Here is a 22042-nt window from a genome sequence, read left to right on the forward strand (position 1 = left end):
CGGAGGGGGTTCAGTTTTTGGTCACATGACATGCCCGGAGGGGGTTCAGTTTTTGGTCACATGACATGCTCGGAGGGGGTTCAGTTTTTGGTCACATGACATGCCTGGAGGGGGTTCAGTTTTTGGTCACATGGCATGCCCGGAGGGGGTCAGTTTTGCCCCACCAGACCGGTGAAGGTCCACGTTCTACTGATAAGGTGGCATGGTGTTGCATTTTTATTACGGACAATTGTCTCCATGGTTTGGGTGTTTCTCACGGGGGTGTCCACTTTACTCTTGCCCCAGAATGAAATATAAAAATTTTCCATAAATTGTGGCACATTCATCCATGTGATATCACTGAGCTCCTGGTCATCGGTTTCACCTCATCGGTGGACCATTGTTATATTTGCACCCAGAATAAAGCTGGCTCCCCCTTCATTATAGAGTTGTGGGTTGCTGATTGGTCGGTACACGTGGCCCTGGACATTCTGAAGATGATTTATATCTCTTTGGGTTATTCTCCATATATTGAGATGGCTTTGGGGGGACGTTGGGGGTCAATCTTCCAGAAATATGCACAGGTTATATCTGATTGGTGGTTCTCAGTCACATGTCCATGGATGAACCCACACCTAGCACCCGCGGTACGGAGGGGAAATCAAAACTCCATATGTCTAATGGAGGGGGCTCCATGGTGGACAGTCCCTGTCATTGGTGTTGGGAATCTTTTAACTTTGCTGCCCAAATCTTCCTTTTCCAGAAATATACAAAATGACTTTGTATCCTGAATGAATATTTAGGAAAGGTGTTGACAGGTCCACTTTAAAGAGACTCACCATAAAAATGAATGTGTATTGGATTTGTCTGTTCAAGGTGCTGCTCCGGCAAATCCCACCAGATGATACCCCTGGATGAGGCCTTGGGCCATGAATTTCAAGACTCGGCTGGGCAATTGTCTATCCGTGATGCCCATGACAGGAAATGTTCCACCATTGGGCACCTCTTGCCCAGCCCGGTCCTCAAATTTTCTGCCATGTCGTGCTTTTTCTATGTTCTGTTTTTATGGTGAGAAACCTTGAACGTGTCTGAAGCAGCAATCCATCCCTCAGACCGACGCCAAGACCCACAGACACCCTAAACCTTTCCAAAATAATGGCCGAGCCATCATTCGTGTTTTAGTAAGCAAACGGTCAGTCGGATTGGATGGATTACAAAGTAACGACCTTGGGATTGGTGGTACAGAGATCCGCCTGGATGATTGCTGCTCCTCAGAACTTCATTATCATTTATAATTGTGTAAATGTCACTTCTTGTGTTGATTTATTGGACATTCTGCTAAAGATCCAGAAAATCTGCCTCTGTTATTCTATCTATAAAATGTAATACGGGTTGTGGCTGCACAATGGTGGTGGACAAAAGTAGTAGTGAGGATGAAATTCCCGCCAGGGTCCCCGTCAGTCTCCACCAATCAATAGGGTCCACGTTGGTCATCAAAAAATACTCCAAATATGCAATTTGTACAAAAATAGCCAGGAAAGTTATATCCTGGGGTTATATTAGGATTTGAGGTTCCTTATTGTTAAACAGGATTTAAATAGCGCCAACATATTATTTAAATAGGGGTTGCAAATGATAGACAGTGACACGGATGGAGGAGAGCTTACAATCTAGGCAATGGGGTATCGCCCGTTGTGCTCAGACAGGTCACCTCCTCCATAGGACCCCATGGTAGGAACAATGTGGTTAGGAAATCAATGGGGGGGGGGTCTGGTTATTATAGATATTTGCTGCACCAATGTGTCTGACATAGGTAGACCTAAAGTAATGGAGGTCCTGCATGTCTTCTACGCGGGGGTGCCCCCTTCCAGATGAAATAGAAAAATAAGTGTGGGGGTATATGACCGCCTAATATCTTAGTATGTACCTGTGCAAATATCAGGTCTTTGCCTTTCATGGTGGTGGATGTAGCCAAGTATGGACAAACCCCAACAAAACTGATTTGGGGCCCCTGTTGGCTGCAGAGGGTCCTGGGCCCTTGAACAGTGGTACACCTAGCACCTCCCAATGCCAGCCCCTGCTTCTGGACAATAGGATACAGTGGTAAATCTGGGCATTTTCTTTTTAAGCTGGGTGGGAAGAAGCCCTAGGCCGGTGGCAGCCCCGCTATTGTCACCCAACTCTGCAGTAACCGCCCAAAGACAGCCCAAAGTTCCGAGTGGTGCGCCTAGCTAAAAGGGGCCGGGGAGAACACTGGGATATCTGATACTACAATATTGCAAGGTCTATAGATATACAGAAACCTTCCACTTCCACGTATCCCCTCCTTACATGGCCGTGGCCCCTTTACTGGGTCACCTTTTTTAAAGATGTCTTCCTCTGGCACTGGCAAGAGTAGAGAATTTGATGCCCCCCATACTATAGTCTCATGGATGGGGGTAGAACCATCTGATCAATGGGTCACAGTGCCTGGTGAATCCAGCGAGTATAGAAACTGAAGGAAAGAGGGGTAATATGCAGAAGATCTGCCTGTTAAAGGGGAACTCTGAGACCCTTCCCCCAATTCTTCACATTGTTACCATAAACGTGGTATCTGTATATTGGTGTTCTCTCCAGCCTCTTTTAGCTGGGCGCACCGCCTGGCACTTTTCAGTAACCACCCAGCTGTACTGAAGAGCTGGGTCACAGAGGGTGCCACCTACTAATTTCTTCCCACCCAGCTTAAAACAATTTCTGGGAGGAGCACTTTGTATGATCCCTGATAGAGAGTTTAATACAGAGATTGTTGGATCCCCCCAACCCCGCAGTCATTCATTGTGTGGTTGGCTTCCTGTGCTGCGGTCGCTGCATAGGAGGAACGAGCAGAATGCTGAAAACCTAATAAAAATAATTTAATACAAATCTATATGGATATATATCCCCGGATGGGTTTTTATGTTTTTGACATGCGGTCATTTTTTTGTTTTTGCAATGATTTCAGTCCAAGGTCATTGCTTGTCCTTGCTCCGTATTGCAAGTTTCATGGAAGCCCCACACAATGGGTTTTGCTGCGACCCTCTTGGCCCCCGTGTAGACAGCAGACAATCTATTTTTATTTCCATATAATGCAGCAGTTATCTGGTGATGTCTGCTGTGGTCCCCTCACCCACTGAGGCTGCGGCACCAGCTGCGTCCCCCCTCCCCGGCTCTACTTGCAGTCAATCAATAATGCATGGTGCGTGTCCCTGTGTAGGAGAGGCAGCATTTCTGGGAATAACGCGGAATAATTATCAAGCCGCTGCTCAGGTGACTCACTGATTAAATCTGTCATTTCCCAAATTATCCCGCTTTTCCCCGCTTGTGGCGCAGGATGTGGGACAGAACGTGCGACCGCTGACGGGAAGCTGGTTAATATGGCCGCATTACTCTGCCGAGATGACGGTAATGGGGCTCTTCTTTTACTTAATGCAAATCTGCACTGTAGACATGACGGGCGACATCTGCTCCCTGCACCCTCCTAGGGGGGATTTTAGGATCAAATGTCTGGGGGTTGTTAGGGATTTGTGTGATTCCCATTTTTATTTCTTATTGCTTAGACAGAAAATGTTATTTTTACTTTCATGAAATGTCTTAAATACCTTTTATTCATTTCATTAGTTATTTTATTTATTGTTTATCAATCCACAAATCTGCTGCATGGATGATATTCTGTTATATTCATTGCACGCTAAACATTGTTTATTTATTTATTTTTTACCAGGTAAACGGAAAGCGCTGAAGTTAAACTTTGCCAACCCGGCCTTCAAAAGTACCGCTAAATTCACTCTAAACCCCACTATTCAGCCGGCGCACCTGTGAGTACCGAGGGTCCAGAAATGGCAACTCCTCATTCTCTGCCTCTGTCTTTGTTCCTGGCCCTGTGTTGGTTCTCCCCGGGGCAGTGGCAGAAGCTGATGGGTATAAACCCTTCCTGTGTTTGTGATCTTTGGAGCGTTAGGTGCACTCTTCCCTCTCTGGGATTGGTGACATTTAAAGCTCAGAATTTTTTTGTAGAGCCAACTAAGCATTTCGGAATAAAGTAAAAGCAGAAAGTTTGAGGAGCTGCTGAAATCGTTCAATCAAGCCAGCTGCACCTAATGCAATTCACATATCTAATATTGCCCTAATAATAGCTGCCCATTTTATCTGTTACTCCCATCCCCAGTATTAACATAACCAAAGGAAGGGGTTGATGAGGGTACCGAAGGATTTAAATAATCCATTAAATAACAAAGGTAATGTGTCTTTGCTTTAATAATATAGTAAGAATTTATTTTGCATCTTTCTATTAGCCCTTGGCACTCAGATTGTTCAGTATTCAGGCAGTAGGATTTACAGCAATATCCGGCTGTCATTCTGACAGTTGGCAGCTTTCACAGGTATCATGATATAGTTTGTGCAGAGAGCTCTGTGATCTCCTGAGAAAAGCCTCTATAACAGAACAATAAGGGTACAAAAAGTCCAGGACATTTAGCTTTATCTGGGTGGCTCCCTTTTACTTGGCAGTGTGTATTGCAGGAGACATTCCAAAGAAACGGCCTCCTATTAGAGCCAAAGTAGGTGATACATGACGAGATGGAGGATTCACCCAGCCCACATGTGAGGAGCTCACTGAAATGTTGCTCTAGGGATTTATAGGAATGGATTTTGTTTAGTTGCAGGTCAGTGGTTCCCAGGATTAAGCGGCTGCACTGGCCCCCGATATACATCACAGTGCCGGTATATAATCCGCCTTTTATTGGTAGTGACTTCCCTTGCATGTTACAGTTTATTTTTATTCTCCCTGCTCCCTAAATCTTGGTAATATGTGAATAACGCATGCCCCATGTTCTATAATTGTTGTCACCCATAAACCCCCCCTTCCTTTGTGTCTCCTCATGCCTACCAAGGATGCAGAAACCAGGTGCCATTAGGAACCTCGAGACGACCTACCAAAAACAGGAAGTACGCTTTGCTGGCGGGAGGTCGTACAGCTCCAGTGAGCAGGCCACAAAAAGCAGACTGTAAGTTTTCCTTGTCCTTCTATTATGGCTGACCTGTCAAAGTGCACCTGTTACTGCTTCCTCACCATGGGATGGGGGTTCAGACCGCATTCCTATAGAAATTACATGGGGGGGATGATTTAGGAAGGTTGCTAACTGTCCTTTGACCTCCAATCAAAACCACCAGACACCAAAAAATGAACATAAAAATGAACCTTCTCCTCCAGAGACCAACCCAGTCATCGTAATCATCCTTAATAATGGGGGTGGCTGCTGGTGGGAAATTTCCCCATAGCTGACCCAAATTCATGTCACTCCTTAAAACTGCTCCAGCAGACTAAGGGGAAGACAATGAATGGACCGGAGTCCTAAACTAAGCAGCTGATGAGTCTAGCTTTTGCCTTGCTTTGAGTGGCGTATCAGTCCTTTATACATCAAACCTTTACTCTATGGCTAAACATTCTTGGACCTATGGATTTGCTGGACATCTATTACAGAACCATAGCTATGGTTATTTATAGGTATTAGTATCGAGTTGGTACCACCATGTCCATGTTTCTTGGAAGGTTTTGAGGGGTGTCCACCTATTGGAGAGGTCAGGTACTGAAGGTGGGGATTTGCCCCCTATTGGGGAGGTTAGGTACTAAAGGTGGGGATTTGCCCCCTATTGGGGAGGTCAGGTACTGAAGGTGGGGATTTGCCCTCTATTGAGTAGGTCAGGTACTGAAGGTGGGTTTTGCCCCCTATTGGAGAGGTCAGGTACAGAGCGTGGGAATTTGCCCCCCATTGGAAAGGTTAGGTACTGATGGTGGGACTTTGCCCCTTATTGGGAAGGTCAGGTACTGAGGGTGGGAATTTGCCCCCCATTGGGGAGGTCGGGTACTGATGGTGGGGCTTTGCCCCCCATTGGGGAGGTCGGGTACTGACGGTGGGGCTCTGCCCCCCATTGGAGAGGTCAGGTACTGATGGTGGGGCTTTGCCCCCTATTGGGGAGGTTGGCGGAATTAAGTCTTCACCAGACTTTGACTACAAGGCCGCAAAAGCCCAATTGGTGGAAAAGAAGTAAAAATACTATTGGTATTTCAAAGTAGAACAAGGCAAGTTTTCCAAATCACATTATTGGTGTGTATGATAAGTGTAAGAAATGAATTTTACAAACTTTAAAGACCCCCTCCATCACCTTTATTATGTGACCTATCCTTAGTCTGCACCTTTCCTGCATTTCCTCACCAAATTGTGTTTGTGCAGCACTTTCCTTCATACACGGTTTGTTTTCCCTTTTCTCCCTGATCACTATGAGGTTTTATCTCTTTGGTTTTGGGTCGGCTTTGGCTTTCAGGTCGTCTGCTTTATTTCCGGAATTCCCCTTTTCGCCTTCGGTCTCCTGCGATGCAGATTACGGCTTTTGTTTGTGTGGAAAGTGGCAATAAATTCGATCAGCTAAGATTAACGACACGGGACTCGGTAGGGCTGGAATCACATTAGGGAGATGTTATTCATTGTCTCTTGGATCGTTTATCATGAACTGCAAAGACGCCCTCGGGAATATTAGCAACTAATGACTGCCAATTGGTTAAAGGAATTCACCCAATTAGCCGTTTAACTATTCTGGCGTCAGATTTGAGCAAAAGAAGAATAAAGGGCAAAATGAACCCAGTGGCTAACTGATAAGAAATGGTGATATGGTATCAGTTTATCACCTATTATTGAAAGGTGCAAATCTGGGCAGGCGGCTGCTGATTTATTCTCCAGGTGAGAGAACAGATTTCATATTTAGCCTATCTGTGGCAATCAGATTTACAAATCATAGGTGGAGCATTTCTAATAGGATACTAATCCTCCTCACCTTATATATGGTGGAAGATGACCAGTCCCTGCCTATAGCATTGGGGAAACTAGTGCTCAAACCAGAAATATTTTTAAGCCAGGTGAAGAAGCTGAAGGTGTGGGCAGCGCCGTTATTGTGACCCAACTCATCAGTAACCATCGAAAAACAGCCTGGTGGTTGCTGAAAAGTGCCGGGTGGTGCACCCAGCTAAAAGGGGCCGGGGAGAACACTGGGAAACATTTCCTTACAATAACCTGTGATATGTTTGGGCTGAGTTGGTGTCAGCATTTTGTAGAATATTTACTTTTGACCATTTTAGTTCAAGCAGCCAGTCTGATGTAAAGTGTCAGCTGTAGCCGTGACTCTTGGGAGCTCTGCAGGTAATAATTCAATAGGGCGGCACTTGTGCCAAGTTACCATCACAGAGACTGACCATTTCCTAGGTTAAGTAACGGCATCTCCCAGCTGATTTTTTTTGCAGGTGATATTTGATTCTCTTTGTCTTTTATGTTTTTGTTGAGGTTTTATATAAACATGGCTGCTCCTTCTATCTGTACAGAGAGCGCTTACGGACACACAGCATCGAGTCTTCAGGAAAATTAAAGCTTTCCCCCGAGCAGCACTGGGACTTCACAGCGGAGGACCTGAAAGACCTCGGTGAGATCGGCAGAGGAGCGTATGGATCCGTCAATAAAATGATTCACAATCCAAGTGGACAGATAATGGCCGTCAAGGTGAGCTGCATTCCAATGAAATGTTTTTGGCCCTTGGTATGTCCCATAAGTCACGCTGCAGTGATTTCAGTTTGTAGACATTCTGGTCTGTAAATGGGTTTTGTTGATCAGAATGAAACTCTTCTGACATCATTCACAATTCATTTGTGACCTGTAGTTGACCTCCTTCCCTCCTGCTTCAGGTGTGTATGGGAAACAAGAACCAATCAACACTGGCTGTTTAAAAATGGAATCTCATTTTTTAGGAAGGAGGAGGGGTCTCTTACTGAAACCTGGACCAGCAAAAAAGGGATATAATTTTGATTGGCTTTGTTGGTGTAAAGGGACCCTGTTGGGTTCTGAGGAAAAGAAGAAAGAAGACGTAAACCTCCGTCTCTTGGTGATCTTTGTCTCTTTTAGATCTACAGCTTCTTCATTCAAACTTGTCGATGTCTGTGTCCCCCAGTTCTTTGCATTCTCCTTCACATTGTTGTGTAATGAATAGGTTCAGCAGAAAGAACTGGGCACACAGACATCAGTATAAATGTATGGGGACAAACGTAGGTAGGAAATATGGGAGACCAGAGAGGTGATTAGAATACCTCTGCTAAGTGCAATGTTACATCCTGATATCATTACTTTGAAACCTGGAGGGTCAGACTCTCTATAGCCCTTTTACACCCCCACACACCCTTTTATTCTGCTGATGGTCACATCATTTGCACTTTCCTGATACTCCCTCAGCTGCTACAAAATATTGGGTGCTTCTGGTTATAGAGGAGCATGTTATATCCACCTACAATGTGTGACCTCATCAATCCGGAATTTCTTTAGTCCATTTTAACACAGCACTTTCACTGGAGTGCAGGAAAGGAACATTCAATTCTTTGTATGAGGCAAAGTCGCAGTCTCTTTAATATAGAGCCCAGCTAATCTACCAGAATAGCAGACTAAACACTAAATTGTCTTTGTCACGATGATGTCTGACCCCTTTCCATTCTGTCCCGCAGAGGATCCGCTCGACCGTGGACGAGAAGGAGCAGAAGCAGCTGTTAATGGATCTCGATGTGGTGATGCGAAGCAGCGACTGTCCTTACATAGTTCAGTTTTATGGAGCATTATTCAGAGAGGTGAGTCTTCTGCAAGTAATGTCCCCATAATGCAGCTTCCTGTAATATGGTGACAACAATGCTGTGTAATCTAAATCTCATGCTTGTGTAGGCTGTGCCTGCTTGCACTACAATGCCATGAGAAGATGTTGGAGTGGGTGTGGGTATTATCTGTGCTAATTCAAACACCCAAATTATGTTATTTACTACTTGGCCACACCCCGGTCCCACCCACTGCTTTCTAGATTGACAGCACCAAACTCCTCCCACTGGGATCTGCAGTGTCTCGGAGGGGAATGCTGTAAGACAAAGTTTCTATTGGTATGAAAGGGTGTAATGATGCCAGGTTTTGTTCTAAAATACCCAGACATGGCAGTCTTTTCTTCCCGTCACTTTCTATACTTCAAAAACATGCACAGTCTTCTAGAGTCTAATCAATATTACTTAATATCTGTTTACTGATATGTCCTTCTCTTTCAGGGTGACTGCTGGATCTGTATGGAGCTTATGGCTACCTCGTTTGACAAGTTTTACAAATATGTATATAGCTCATTAGATGACGTTATTCCAGAGGAGATCCTAGGCAAAATCACCTTAGCTGTGAGTAAATACTTCTGATATTAGCGGTTTGTCTGCACCAGAGAAGCTGACACTTCAATGCCCCCCTCCCATCATCACCACCACAGTCACATATTATTATACATTTATATAGCTCTGACATATACCGCAGTGCTGTACAGAGAACACTGGGCCAGTCCTATCAGTCTCTGTACAGAGGAGCTGACACTCTAATGCATATACCGCAGTGCTGTACATAAAGAATTTCTCATTTTGTTTCTTTCTCCGGCAGACTGTGAAAGCATTAAACCACTTAAAAGAAAACTTGAAAATTATTCACAGAGGTGAGCGTACACTGTGTGAGAAATTTCAAAATGTACTGGTCCCTTGTTAGAAGTTTGTTTTTGCTTCTTATGCATCATGACATCCCTATGAAGTGTGATGTAGGAAGGAGGGCAGCCTATGAATAGTGATTGGATGCCATAATATACAATAGTTAGGTAATATCTGTCTCCCAGCTCCTTACTGTACATAACAATATCCTCTCTGGCTTTGTCTTAATGTTATCTGTGTAAACTAATTTTTACAGTAGAGCTGGGAGCAGCCATCTTTCATGGTAAGCTGATATTCTGTAAAGAAATATTTTTATGCTTACAGTCAGTTATCTGTCAGTTTGTTTATTCAGCAATTAGCCTCTTATGTTCTGCTCTCTGTACATCTCCTAATAACAGCTGGAGGTCAGAGAGAAAAGTGAAGCCAGGTCCCCTGACCCATTTCAGGTACTTTGTATTTAAACAGGAGTCTGTCATGTAGAAACATGCTTTACATCTATCGAAGCAGATGCACCTGCTGCACTAGAAGGGGCAAATAAATTCAAAATTATATTTTGGCATTCCTCACCTGCAATCAGGTGGCAGAAATGCATTCGCTGCGGCAGCCATACAACGTGGAGACCCCCCCTTCTATTCCCCAAATACTGGAGACATTTATCTGACTGTTCCAGATAGCAGCAGTACCCCCATTCTGCAATCCTTGTTACCATGATGCTGGATGGTACTGAGACCTGGGCTTGTCATTCGGCCTCCATCCCTTCCCCTCATACCATATGGTGTGCATGAGCGCTGGAAAGGAAATGCTCAGCTTGGAGTAAAATATAATTTGTTTTTATAACCTGCTGAGAAAACTTCCAGAGCCCAATAAGCCCAGGCTCTCCAGTCTGGATTTATATTTTAGCCCTATGAATGCGCCAGCCGCCGTGTTGGTACATACCGATGGATGTGATTGTCAGAGGGGCAAATATTAAAAACAATAAGTAACACACCGGTATTTGTCCCCCTCCCATATTAGACATCAAACCTTCAAATATTCTTCTGGACAGAAATGGAAATATTAAGCTGTGTGACTTTGGCATCAGTGGGCAGCTTGTGGACTCCATCGCCAAGACCAGGGATGCCGGCTGCCGGCCGTACATGGCGGTGAGTAGATTTGTGGTCGGTATGTACAGACGTCTCTGTTCCTCTGTTGCTGCTTTTACTTCTCTTGGCTCAGGTGCTGTAATTTGAATTTGAGACCCTAATATTCATGTTCATCATACAATGTCAGTGTTTATAATCACATCTTTGGGGTTCAGTGTGGAGGTGACAAATGGAGAAAATTAAGTTTATATCTGAGCCACCATTGGTTCACCATCAGAGCCTCCCATTGGCTGTACTGCGACCCTAAGTGCCCAGGCTAACTACTGAAAATCATGCATGAGGTTATTGATAGATATTGATTGCCGGGTTATTTGAGGATAACAGATGGTATTTATGTGGCATTGTGCTGCATCAGGAGCTCGCCCGCAGAGGGTGTTCTATATCCTGCTATGGGCAGTGCCTGGGTCATATAGGCTGCCATGTGGGGTTCTGCTGACATAACAATGCTATGGTAGGCTGGGGCATTTAAAACATACTCAATTAGTACCAGGGGGCCTAAAGTTTCCCAAGAAAATACCCCCCATACCATTACACCACTACCAGCCTGCTCAGGTGGTACCAAGCAGGAGGGATCTATGATTTCAGGTTGTTGATTCGTACCCCACCATCCGACTGTTAGAGCAGAAATGTAGATTCATCAGACCAGGCAATGCTTTTTCATTCTTCTCATCCAACTCTGGTGACCCCCATGTGAATTGTACCCTAAGGTGCTAACAGGAGGGACCCCCGCTGTGATCTGCTTCTGTAGTCCACCTGCTCCAAGGTTAGTTGTGCGGTCAGAGGTCTCCTATGCAATCCTCGGGGGTATTTGAGTTCATGTTATCATTCAATCAGCTGGAACCAGTCTGCATATTCTCCTCTGGCACCAACAAGACCTTCTTACCCAGTAAGCTGCCACTCCCTGGGTATTTTCCTTTTTTTCATAGCATTCCCTGTTAACCACAGAGTGGTTTTGAGTAAATATCCCGAGAGATCAGACATTTCTAAAATACTCCGACCGTCTGGCCTGGCACCAACAACCAACCATGCCATGTACAAGGTCGCTGAAATCACTTTGAACTCCAGAAGGTGATCTTTATAACATCTAAATACATTGCTGCCCTGTGATTGGCTGAGCAGCTGGTCTGCTGTACCTAATAGTGTCCAGTGATTGTATACAGGGGCACTCCTGACCCGCACATTGTGGCTTGGATGTGACCACGGTGCACAATGTGCCACACAGACCATACATAGTGCAGGTAGAGGTGTAAAAGGCACTAATGCAGATCTGTGTTCATTCAGATCAATGAAACATTCACCTTTCTGGTCCCTGCTGATGGTGCCTATAGGGGAAGAAGTGGCCCCAGCGCTACAATTTTGTATTTTATCCTGGAGATGTGCAGAGGTGACCACATTGCAGAGTCAGGATTGTCAGCACACAGCAAAAAGTGAGCAGCTCACTGGATTTTCAGTGTTTTGGACTTTTCTTGGGGCTTGCAGACACACTGTATGTCTTATGTTGGTGCAGAGTTCCCCTTTAAGCATTTCTGTCTCTGGAGACCAGTGGGGTTACTGAAGTGTAGACATGAGCTAATCTGGGGCCAGCGTGCCGCTCAGCGCAGGCACAGAACCAAGTGATGTAATGTGTTATTTATAGTGCCGCAGTCCCTGCATAATATAACCCCCCCCCCCATCTGATGAGTAAGCCGAGGAATTTTCTCAGTCCAAACCGCGGAGGAATTTGATGAGGACATCGGCATCCCTCTGATGCAGCTGAGTCAGAGGATCGGCATTTCATGAATTATTCTGCAAGGAGCTGATGTCACATGATTGGCACCCTGCCACCTTCCCTGAGCTGCCTGCACATCCAAGGCCGTCCTTACAAGTATCGTTCCAAAGCTGCGGGGCCACAATTACAGATAACCATGACATCATCTCTAAATATATTCCTACACAGAAGTGACATCACTCCAAATATGTCGCTTATATCTGAAGAGCAGTGATGTCACTTCCTGTAAATATATAATTTTATCTGGGGGGGCAGTAATGTAATTTCCTGTATGATATATAACTAGTATCTGGGGGGAGGGGGCGATGATGCCATTTCCTGTATGATATATAATGAGGGGGGTTGTAGCGGTGATGTCATTTCCTGTATGATATATAACTAGTATCTGGGGGGAGTTATGTCACTGCCTGTATGATATATAACGGGGGAGGGGGGTGTGGAGCGGTGATGTCACTTCCTGTATGCTATAGAACTTGTATCTGGGGGGGCAGTGATATCATTTCCTGTATGATATATAACTAGTATCTGGGGAGAGCAATGATGTCACTTCCTGTATGATATCTAATTTGTATCTGGGGGAGGGGGGAGCGATGATGTCACTTCCTGTATGATATATAACCGGGGAGGGGTGTGTGGAGCGGTGATGTCACTTCCTGTATGATATACAACTTGTGCTTGGGGGCGATGATGTCACTTCCTGTATGATAGATAACTTGTATCTGGGGACGGTGATGTCATTTCCTGTATGATATTTGTGATGAAATGACCATGAAGGTCGGGCCTATATGATGTCATGGTTCTGTTTAGGGTGGGGGGGCAGTGCTGGGTAACTGATGTCTTTGGGCCCATATGCTGTCATAATTTCATTGGCAGGGGGCAGTGACTGGTGTAATTGGGCCCATGTGGTGCCATGGTTCTGTTGTTGGGGGGCCAGTGATGGGTGACTGGTGTAATTGGGCCCATATGGTGCCATGGTTCTGTTGTCAGGGGGGGCAGTGATGGGTGACTGGTGTCATCAGGCCCGTATGGTGTCATGGTTCTGTTGGCAGGGGGCAGTCCCTGGTGTCATTGGGCAAGTACGGTTCTGTTAACAGGTGATTTGTTGCCTTGTATTTAGTAAATCATGTGACCACCCTTTGTGTCTCCACAGTATGAGTTGGCGACGGGGAGGTTCCCGTACCCCAAATGGAACAGTGTGTTCGATCAACTGACACAGGTGGTGAAGGGCGACCCTCCGCAGCTGAGCAACTCCGAAGAGAGAGAATTCTCCTCCAGCTTTATCAACTTTGTCAACTTGTGGTGAGTTTTTTTTGTTCTGTGTCAGATCCACGTGGAGTCCAGCAGGGGGCAGCACTGAGCATACAGATCAGTAATGCTTCACATGTGTTGCATGCAGGTTAGGTTGCGTATGCATGCATGTGTCTGTTTTTATGCGACGTATATTTGCTGATGTGTACATTTTGCTGAATTGCACTGAATAGTCTCTCCTGATGCTGCTGGAGTTCAATTTATAAAAGGCAGGTAAGTAGCACTGGGACTTACCTCTGTGCTCCTGGTTGCTGGAGCTTACTGTTGAGCCTTATGTAGGGGGTAACTTGAATCTCTACCACCCCCCACCCCACCTCATTACCTGCTGCAGCAAATAATGTGTGGAGTGTCCACACCCAGAAGAGTGATGCATGATGGGGGTTGTAGTACACAGACCACAACTATGACCAGATGATGCTCAGAGAATAAACCACCGCTGGACCTGAGTGCTAATAAGGATGGAAAGAGTTCTGGAGTGCAAAGCATGATGGGAGATGGGCCCTGCAGGGGCAGTAGAGGATGATTGCAGCTAATGACGCCCACCTCCAAAGAATAAAAAGAGGGGGGACTGCAGAGGAGTTCGGTGGTTGGATATTGATGAGTACGGGTAATAAAGGAGGGGTATCGAGGAGGAGATGGAGGATATTGGGGGTGTTGGTTGGGACTGCAGATGGTGATGATGGGAGTTGATGGGTCTTGCTTTAACTTTCATCAAACTTTAATTAGCAGATGATTTTTGTGCTTCAATGTTTCTAATTGGGTAGATTTAGAGAATTATGGGGTTTGTGGTGTGTGCACCCATGGATATCGGTCCTTATAATTTGCAGTGTGTGTTGCAGTAAACTTTCATCCATGTGGGAAAATATGATCCAGGTATAGAATACTTTACACTTCCCATGGAGATAATTGGTTACAACACTTTCCACTTTGACTTTTCTTCTGACTTTCTCGTCTGTGTATGTACTGCCACCTATTGGGGGTTAATTGTTCTGCAGCGTGGGACCACGTATTCTGAGTGCTGCCCTCTGCTGGTGAATTGTAGTCGGTGTTTTATGGCTAAATTTTGCAAAGTGTAAATTATTCATTTTTATCAATGCAATTTAAGTGTACAAATGGCTACTTTACCTGGATTCCATCAAATATACATAATAATTTCCTTTTTTTTCTTTCTGCAGCCTTACAAAGGACGAATCCAAGAGGCCAAAGTACAGAGAGCTTCTAGTGAGTGTCATTAGCTGTGTGTACAGAGCCCTCGCCTGTGCTGACCAATCAGATATCATTTCAGGCAGATTGTCGGCGATGAGCATTCTGCAGTGTTACATTGATAAATATATGCAAGATGTCTTCAGGATAGAGATATCAGCCCTGTTGGAGTATAATACCTGATGTGTGACAATGACCACCCTGTGCATGCACCCTACAACAATGGCGGCTCCCTTATATCAAATCGGAGTAACATTTTCAGGGGAACAGGGATGGTGCTGTATGTCCCTGGTTATGTATAAGGTGTCACAATGTTACAGGTAGCAGTCCCCCCTCCACACAGGCAGCAGTCAGGAATTTTGGACTTCAAGGGTCTGGAAGGAATCTGGGGCTCCTCAATGAGGGCCCTACAAACCTATAAATACCGATTGATGAGAGGCATAAAAATACTTTGTGAAATCATTCCCTAATTCTTCTGATATAAGGAAACAATAATACTATAGGGGAGTTTGATGCTTGTAGATGGGAGGAATGAAAAGGGGGGGTGATAATCTCAGGCAAGGAGCAATATTACTATAGAGGGGCTAAGGGCCACAATGATTAAGGAATAATAAGACTGTGAAGGTAGAGGAATATTACTTTGGGGAAAGGGAGGATGCTATTGGGTGTCCTAATGCATGGAGATGGGGAAATAATAATGCTATCAAAACTTGGGAGAAAAATACTATGGGGGGGGGGGATGAGGGAGAATAAGAAAGAAAAATATAATGAAGGGGTTACATTTGCAAATAGAGGAATAACATTATTGGGCATCAGGGTCCTTATATTTGGATGGGGAGGAATGATACTTTGGGGGGGAGGGGGGATCCATTACAGAGCGATTGTGGAATCCTAATACTATAGAGGGGTAACCCTGTAGGGAAAGGTAGTAGGGGGGGGGCGCAAAGCAAGCTCCCACTGCATGGAGATTAATAAACAATAGTGCTATGGAGGGGTTACATTTGGATTTAGAGGAATAAGATTACTGGGGGGGGGGGGGTCCAATACAAGGAGATTGAGGCATCCTAATACCACAGAACTGGAGATGGGATAACCCTGGGAGGAATGGTGTTGGTGGGTAAGGGGTGGCCTGATATTTGCATAAGAAGTAATACTTTGGGGGGGTCCAATACAGAGAGACTGAGGCATGCTAATACTATGGAGGTGGAGGGATAACCCTGTGGGAGTGGGGTTGACCTGATATTGGTAAAGGCAAGATAGATGATAAAATGGGTCTTGAGGTTCTGAGATGAAGGTGTCTAGCTATGATATGAATATGGACCTGTGATCTCTCCATTTATCATTTACCCAAATATTAGGACCTAAGGCATTAATTAATTGGGGGGGGACCCTGGTTACCTTTAACCCTTTGTTCTTTTCCCGCAGAAACACTCATTCATCATGATGTACGAGGAGCGGCACGTGGATGTCGCCGGCTATGTCATTAAAATCCTGGATCAGATGCCAGCCTCCCCCAGCTCCCCGATGTACGTCGATTGACCTCGCCTCCACTCAAAACTCTAGCAAACGGCAATTTAAGACGGAAGGGCTGGGGGCAAATCAGACGGAGAGACGCCACTGCACGAACCCGATGTGACTTTACCTCTCCGGCTCCAGTGCTACGTGCAATAAGATCAGTGTTTTTGTTTCCATTCTTTCCATTGTGTCTGTACGCTAAAGTCATATGTAAAACGCATCCCTTTAAAAAAAAAACAAAACGCCGGTTACCCGGTGCTCAGCTGGCGGACAGGCGAAAGCCCCGCGTTCCGTGCTAACCTGCTAAATGGAACTCAAGTGAGACTGGAATCAACCGATATCTCTGCAGTGACCTCTTCCAACCCGAAACCAACAGACGCTGACCGCCCCAGTGGAGCGAGACCTGGCGTCACCCCATCTATCCCCCTGCTCCGCGGAGGCGGGAAGAGGTGATAAAGAATATGAATTATATAAATATATATATTTTTATTATTTTTAAATAAAAAAACAAAAAAAAAATCTTCACAAAGTGCAATAGGTTAACCAATTCTTCGTCAGGTGGTCCTGCCATGGATCAGGACTTTAACATTATCTTTTTTTTTTTGTTTGTTTGTTTTCTTTTTTTTTTTTTCTTTTTTTTTGCCCTTCTGGCAGAGAATGGGGTTAATAATTATGAAATTATGAAATTCTGTTCCACTATAGTTTTATGTTCTCAGAGTGTCAGTTGGATTTATTTTTCCCTTAGGTCAGGTACTGATGCTGGGGATAATTCCCCTATTGGTGAGGTCAGGTACTGATAGTGGGGATTTGCCCCCTATTGGTGAGGTCAGGTACTGATAGTGGGGATTTACCCGCTATTGGTGATGATGGATGAGAAGACCTGGCTCACCATTCCAATTCATCCCAAAGGTGTTCAGTAGGGTTGAGGTCAGGGCTCTGTGCAGGACACTGGAGTTCCTTCACACCAAACTGGTGACCCCATGTCTTTATGGAGGGGGACTTTTTACCCCGGGGCACAGTCATGAGGGGCAGAAAAGGGTCTTCACCAAACTGTGACCACAAGGCTGGAAGAGCACAATTGTCTGCAATGTCTTTGTATGATGGAGCATTACCAGGACTCCTCACTGGGGACATCTGGACCCCATCATTGGGTGGGACGTCTACCTACGTCCATTTTGTTTCCCTCGGAGGATCGGCTTTATCATTATGTGAAGTTTATGGGGGGATCACATAGACAGCTTGTGTTCGGATGGTATTCGGGTTACATGTGCAGTTCAAGGGGAATATCCCCATTTACTCTCCACCTTGTTCTGCTGATCAGATTTTGGCCCATTGTCTTCCACTTTCCCTTCATCATTGAATCCTGAGATGTCACAGGGTCATTAAAGTTAATTTTCTATGGCCTTCTGTAGGAGAAAATGAGATACAAAAGTCAGTAGACATTCTTTTTTACATCGAGTCATCCCACCAACTCCTCCCTTAGCACTGCAAGAATAAAAGTTAAAATTTAGTGACCCCTCAATAACCCTGCTGGGGAGCCTTGGGGACCTGCATGGTTTTTTGGGTTCTGCACATTACCCCAATGGGAAATAGTGCGGGAGGGGTTGTGTAGTCCTCGATCACACTGATTTTTCTGGCTGTATTTTTAGAGTTTGCATTAATTGCTCCAATGGCCCCAGGGATCTCGGTGCCGGTCTATTGATAATGATTGGTCTGTATTATCAGCATACGTTCTCTGCAGGTTGGGTATCTTGTCATGAAAATAACTTTCTGATTGATGTAATTTTTCAAAACAACAAATGGAAATATTTTGAGGGTTTAGGGTAAAATAACATTTTGTATAAGTTATATATTACATTTATTATAGAGGGAGGACTATTTTTCTAAATCACAGTTAGGGGTATGAGGAGAGAGAAAAAGATGGGGGGGGGGAAATCAGGGACAGTTGGGGGATATAAAGAGGAACAGTCCTTATATATGAGGGACAGTTGGGGGTATGAAGACGGACAGTCCTTATGTATGAGGGGCAGTTGGGGGTATGAAGAGGAACAGTCCTTATATATGAGGGACAGTTGGGGGTATGAAGACGGACAGTCCTTACGTATGAGGGGCAGTTGGGGGTATGAAGACGGACAGTCCTTACGTATGAGGGGCAGTTGGGGGTATGAAGACGGACAGTCCTTACGTATGAGGGGCAGTTGGGGGTATGAAGACGGGACAGTCCTAACGAATCGGGGGCAGTTGGGGCTATGAAGATGGCCAGTCCCAACGAATCAGGGCAGTTGGGGGGTATGAAGACGGGCGGTCCCTACGAATCAGGGGCCGTTGGGGGTATGAAGACGAACAGTCCCTCCAAATCAGGGGCAGTTGGGGGTATGAAGACGGGCAGTCCTTACGAATCCGGGGCATTTGAGGGTATGAAGACGGACAGTCCTTACGTATGAGGCGCAGTTGGGGGTATGAAAACAGGACAGTCCTTACGAATCAGGGACAGATGGGGTATGAAGACGGACAGTCCTTATGTATCTGGGGCAGATGGGGGTATGAAGATAGACAGTCTTTACATATCTGAGACAGTTGGGAGTATGAAGACGGACAGTCGTTATATATGAGAGGCAGTTGGGGGTATAAAGACGGACAGTCCTTACATATCAAGGACAGTTGGGAGTATGAAGAGGGACAGTCCTTACATAGCTGGGACAGTTGGGAGTATTCATGCTTACATATCTGGGGCAGTTGAGGGTATGAAGATGGACAGTCCATACATAAAAGGGGCAGTGGTGTATGTTTGGGGTTCTGCCTCTGTACCTCCCCTTCCTCTCCCAATAATCTCACAATGATTATTCTCTGCTAAGTCATTGCAGTGCACTGTAATAAAGAGAACCCTACTTTTTTATATATATACTAAGAATAAAAAATAAGCTTTATTGAATTGTGCAAAGTAACAAACATTTTAAACATCTTTCCATCAAATATAAATATACCAATATAGCAAATAAAATCCCAGTATTAAACAGAATGTAACACAGGCGATTGACAAACTTAAGGGGAAGCTCCCATCTCATCGTATCACATCATACATAAACGTGTGATCCCATTCGAGATTCTTTGAATCTGACAGTTATGTTAGGCCTGAAAAAAAAAAAAAAAAAACAGGTTCAACAAAAAAGAGGGTAAACTGGAGCGTTCGTTACCAGAGAGGGACACATTGGTGGCAGCATTTGTCCGTATCTATACAAGTTCATTTTATTGTCATGGGATCATGGCTGGGTTATGGTAGGGGGGTATTTTATGGCTGGTATATGGACCTGGGGCTTACAGTATCAGAATGGAGTGTAATATAGTAGGCCTTGGTCAGGACAATAAAATGCTGAGTCATGTAGTCCTCCAGCAGTGGGTGGGGTCAACAGACATCATAACAGGAAGTGACATCATAGCAGCAAGCGGCTAAGTCATGTGACCCAGCCAAGCTTTCTCCCATTGGTCCAATAACAAAGCTGCCCCAGAGCTTTCTGACAGTTAGTGGGCAGACTATAGTAGCACAGAGAAATGCTGGGACTTGTAGTCCCCCAGTAGCCTTCTTATAGTGTAGTTGGAATGCTGGGACTTGTAGTCCCCCAGTAGCACTCTTATAGTGTAGTTGGAATGCTGGGACTTGTAGTCCCCCAGTAGCACTGTACAATGGGGTGTAGTAGTAAAGTCACATATTTGGTGCCAGTTTCTCCTTCCTATTGGACATCTGTATTGATGATAAGATGTCTCTGTGAGCAGTAATATGGTCCGGATGTTTCCGGATGTTTAGCTCCAAGGATTTGTGTCTGGATGGATAACGTATAATAACTTTCTACTTTCTCACATCCTGAAGAAGCAGCGTTATCATCTGACACCAAATCACTGTCCCACTATGGGGTTTGGATGGCGGTGTTCACGTTGCGGGTGGCGGTTGTGGTGCGCGCGTGCAGGTTGGGTCCGTGCATAATGACATCCTTGGCTTTGTATATAGGATGGCATCTTACACAGCCAATCATATACTGAGAAAGGCTTGGATGCCATTGAAGCCCACTATACCCCATAGCTAATAATGGAAAGGATTGAAGCTTTCTGAAACACGCCTTGGTCTGACACTCAGTTCTTGTAAAGCCAGGAAACTTCCTCTTCTACTAATATCATTGGCCCGGTGTGTTCTGGGCCCATTCACAGTGTTCAGTCAGTGTTCTGTATTCTTAGATGTAACTTCCTCTCAATATCCAGGAGCTCTCAGTGCAGCTCAGATTTTTTGGGGGCTGGGAGCTTTTCACCTATTTTTTCCCTCATATTACACTTTCTTTTTTGTTTTCTTTTGTGCCCCCCACAGATGTAAGAATTATATATGGGGCACTCCAACCCACAGGCACCTTCCCAGACATAACTTTATTTGAGAGACTATGTATGGAAGGCCCGTTTTCCAGAGGTGCTATTTCCTCCATTTTCCGCCTCCTACACATTTCTTCTCAGGGTACTCCATATTAGCTTAAATATATGCTTAAATGGGACGAGGTTCTGGGTCGGTCCCTAGCCCCAGAAGAATGGCTTGACATTTGGGAGGCAGTGCATAAAAGTTCTATCTGTACATTGTATAAAGAGAACCTATATAAAATTTTGCTCAGGTGGTATTACACCCCGGAGGTACTCCACCGGCTGTTCCCCAATGTTGATCCCACCTGTTGGAGGTGTAAAAACCATTGTGGTACAATAGAACATGTATTCTGGTTCTGCCCCCTTATCCAAGCTTACTGGGCCCGAGTTAATGATCTGCTCTCCACTGTGACCCAGCAACCTGTGAATCTGGATCCCTTTTCACATTTACTAGGCCAACCCCCTCTGGCACTGCCAAAAGTGTCTCGGAAGCTAGTATCTCATATACTAGTAGCAGCTCGCACATTGATTCCCACTAGATGGAAATCGCCTTCTCCTCCCTCCATGGAGAACCTTTACACAAGGATTCTAGACATACGCCTTATGGAATACCTTACAGCTCTCCTTAGAAACACGGTGGCCACGTTTGAAGCGACTTGGGAGGCTTGGGATCATTTCTATGCTAACCTGTCCGGATGACCCCCCAATATCTTTTTACTTACCTGATGGCGTCACATTACCCGCACTTTATTTTCCCCACCCTCATACCTTTTGATGTTTGAATTCAAAGTTTTGTTTAGGAACTGGTTATTGTAATCCTCAAAGTCTGTAAACGTTATGTCTCAAACTCACAGTTCTGTTATGTGTTATTTCTTTCTTTTGCCCTTTTTGTACCCTGTTGAAATATTTCTCAATAAAAATACAATTTCAAAAAAAGAATTATATATAGATCTGTGCATGTTGTGACTTTATCTTTTCTTGCTGTCTTCAGCCATAGATCTCTGGTTTTATATATCAATATTTGATTGTCAGTGTGGTGGTCCCTTTAGAGGTTAATTTACAAACACACCAGCCCTGCAAGAGTCTCATTTGCCTTTTGATGTCCCATATTTTGAAAATGCTGTCACTACACCCATCAGCTGCTGCAGGTAGGTGCAATGGTTCCTTCTGCAGGATCTGAGGACTTGTAGT

At 44.9% G+C, this 22042-nt stretch overlaps 1 protein-coding gene across 1 annotated transcript; it reads left to right on the plus strand.

The window, feature by feature from the left end:
* Positions 1-6: 6 nt before the first annotated feature.
* MAP2K4 (mitogen-activated protein kinase kinase 4) lies at positions 7-17149 on the plus strand. Its single transcript, XM_072403177.1, has 11 exons — positions 7-3399; positions 3719-3812; positions 4887-5000; positions 7367-7541; positions 8531-8650; positions 9110-9229; positions 9480-9531; positions 10535-10740; positions 13581-13729; positions 14914-14959; positions 16367-17149. Exons 1-11 carry the CDS (start codon positions 3372-3374, stop codon positions 16478-16480), a joined length of 1218 nt encoding a protein of 405 aa, XP_072259278.1. The 5' UTR covers positions 7-3371; the 3' UTR covers positions 16481-17149.
* Positions 17150-22042: the final 4893 nt, after the last annotated feature.

The sequence above is a fragment of the Pyxicephalus adspersus genome, chromosome 3, assembly GCF_032062135.1.
Source record: "Pyxicephalus adspersus chromosome 3, UCB_Pads_2.0, whole genome shotgun sequence".
Classification (NCBI taxonomy): Eukaryota; Metazoa; Chordata; class Amphibia; order Anura; family Pyxicephalidae; genus Pyxicephalus; species Pyxicephalus adspersus.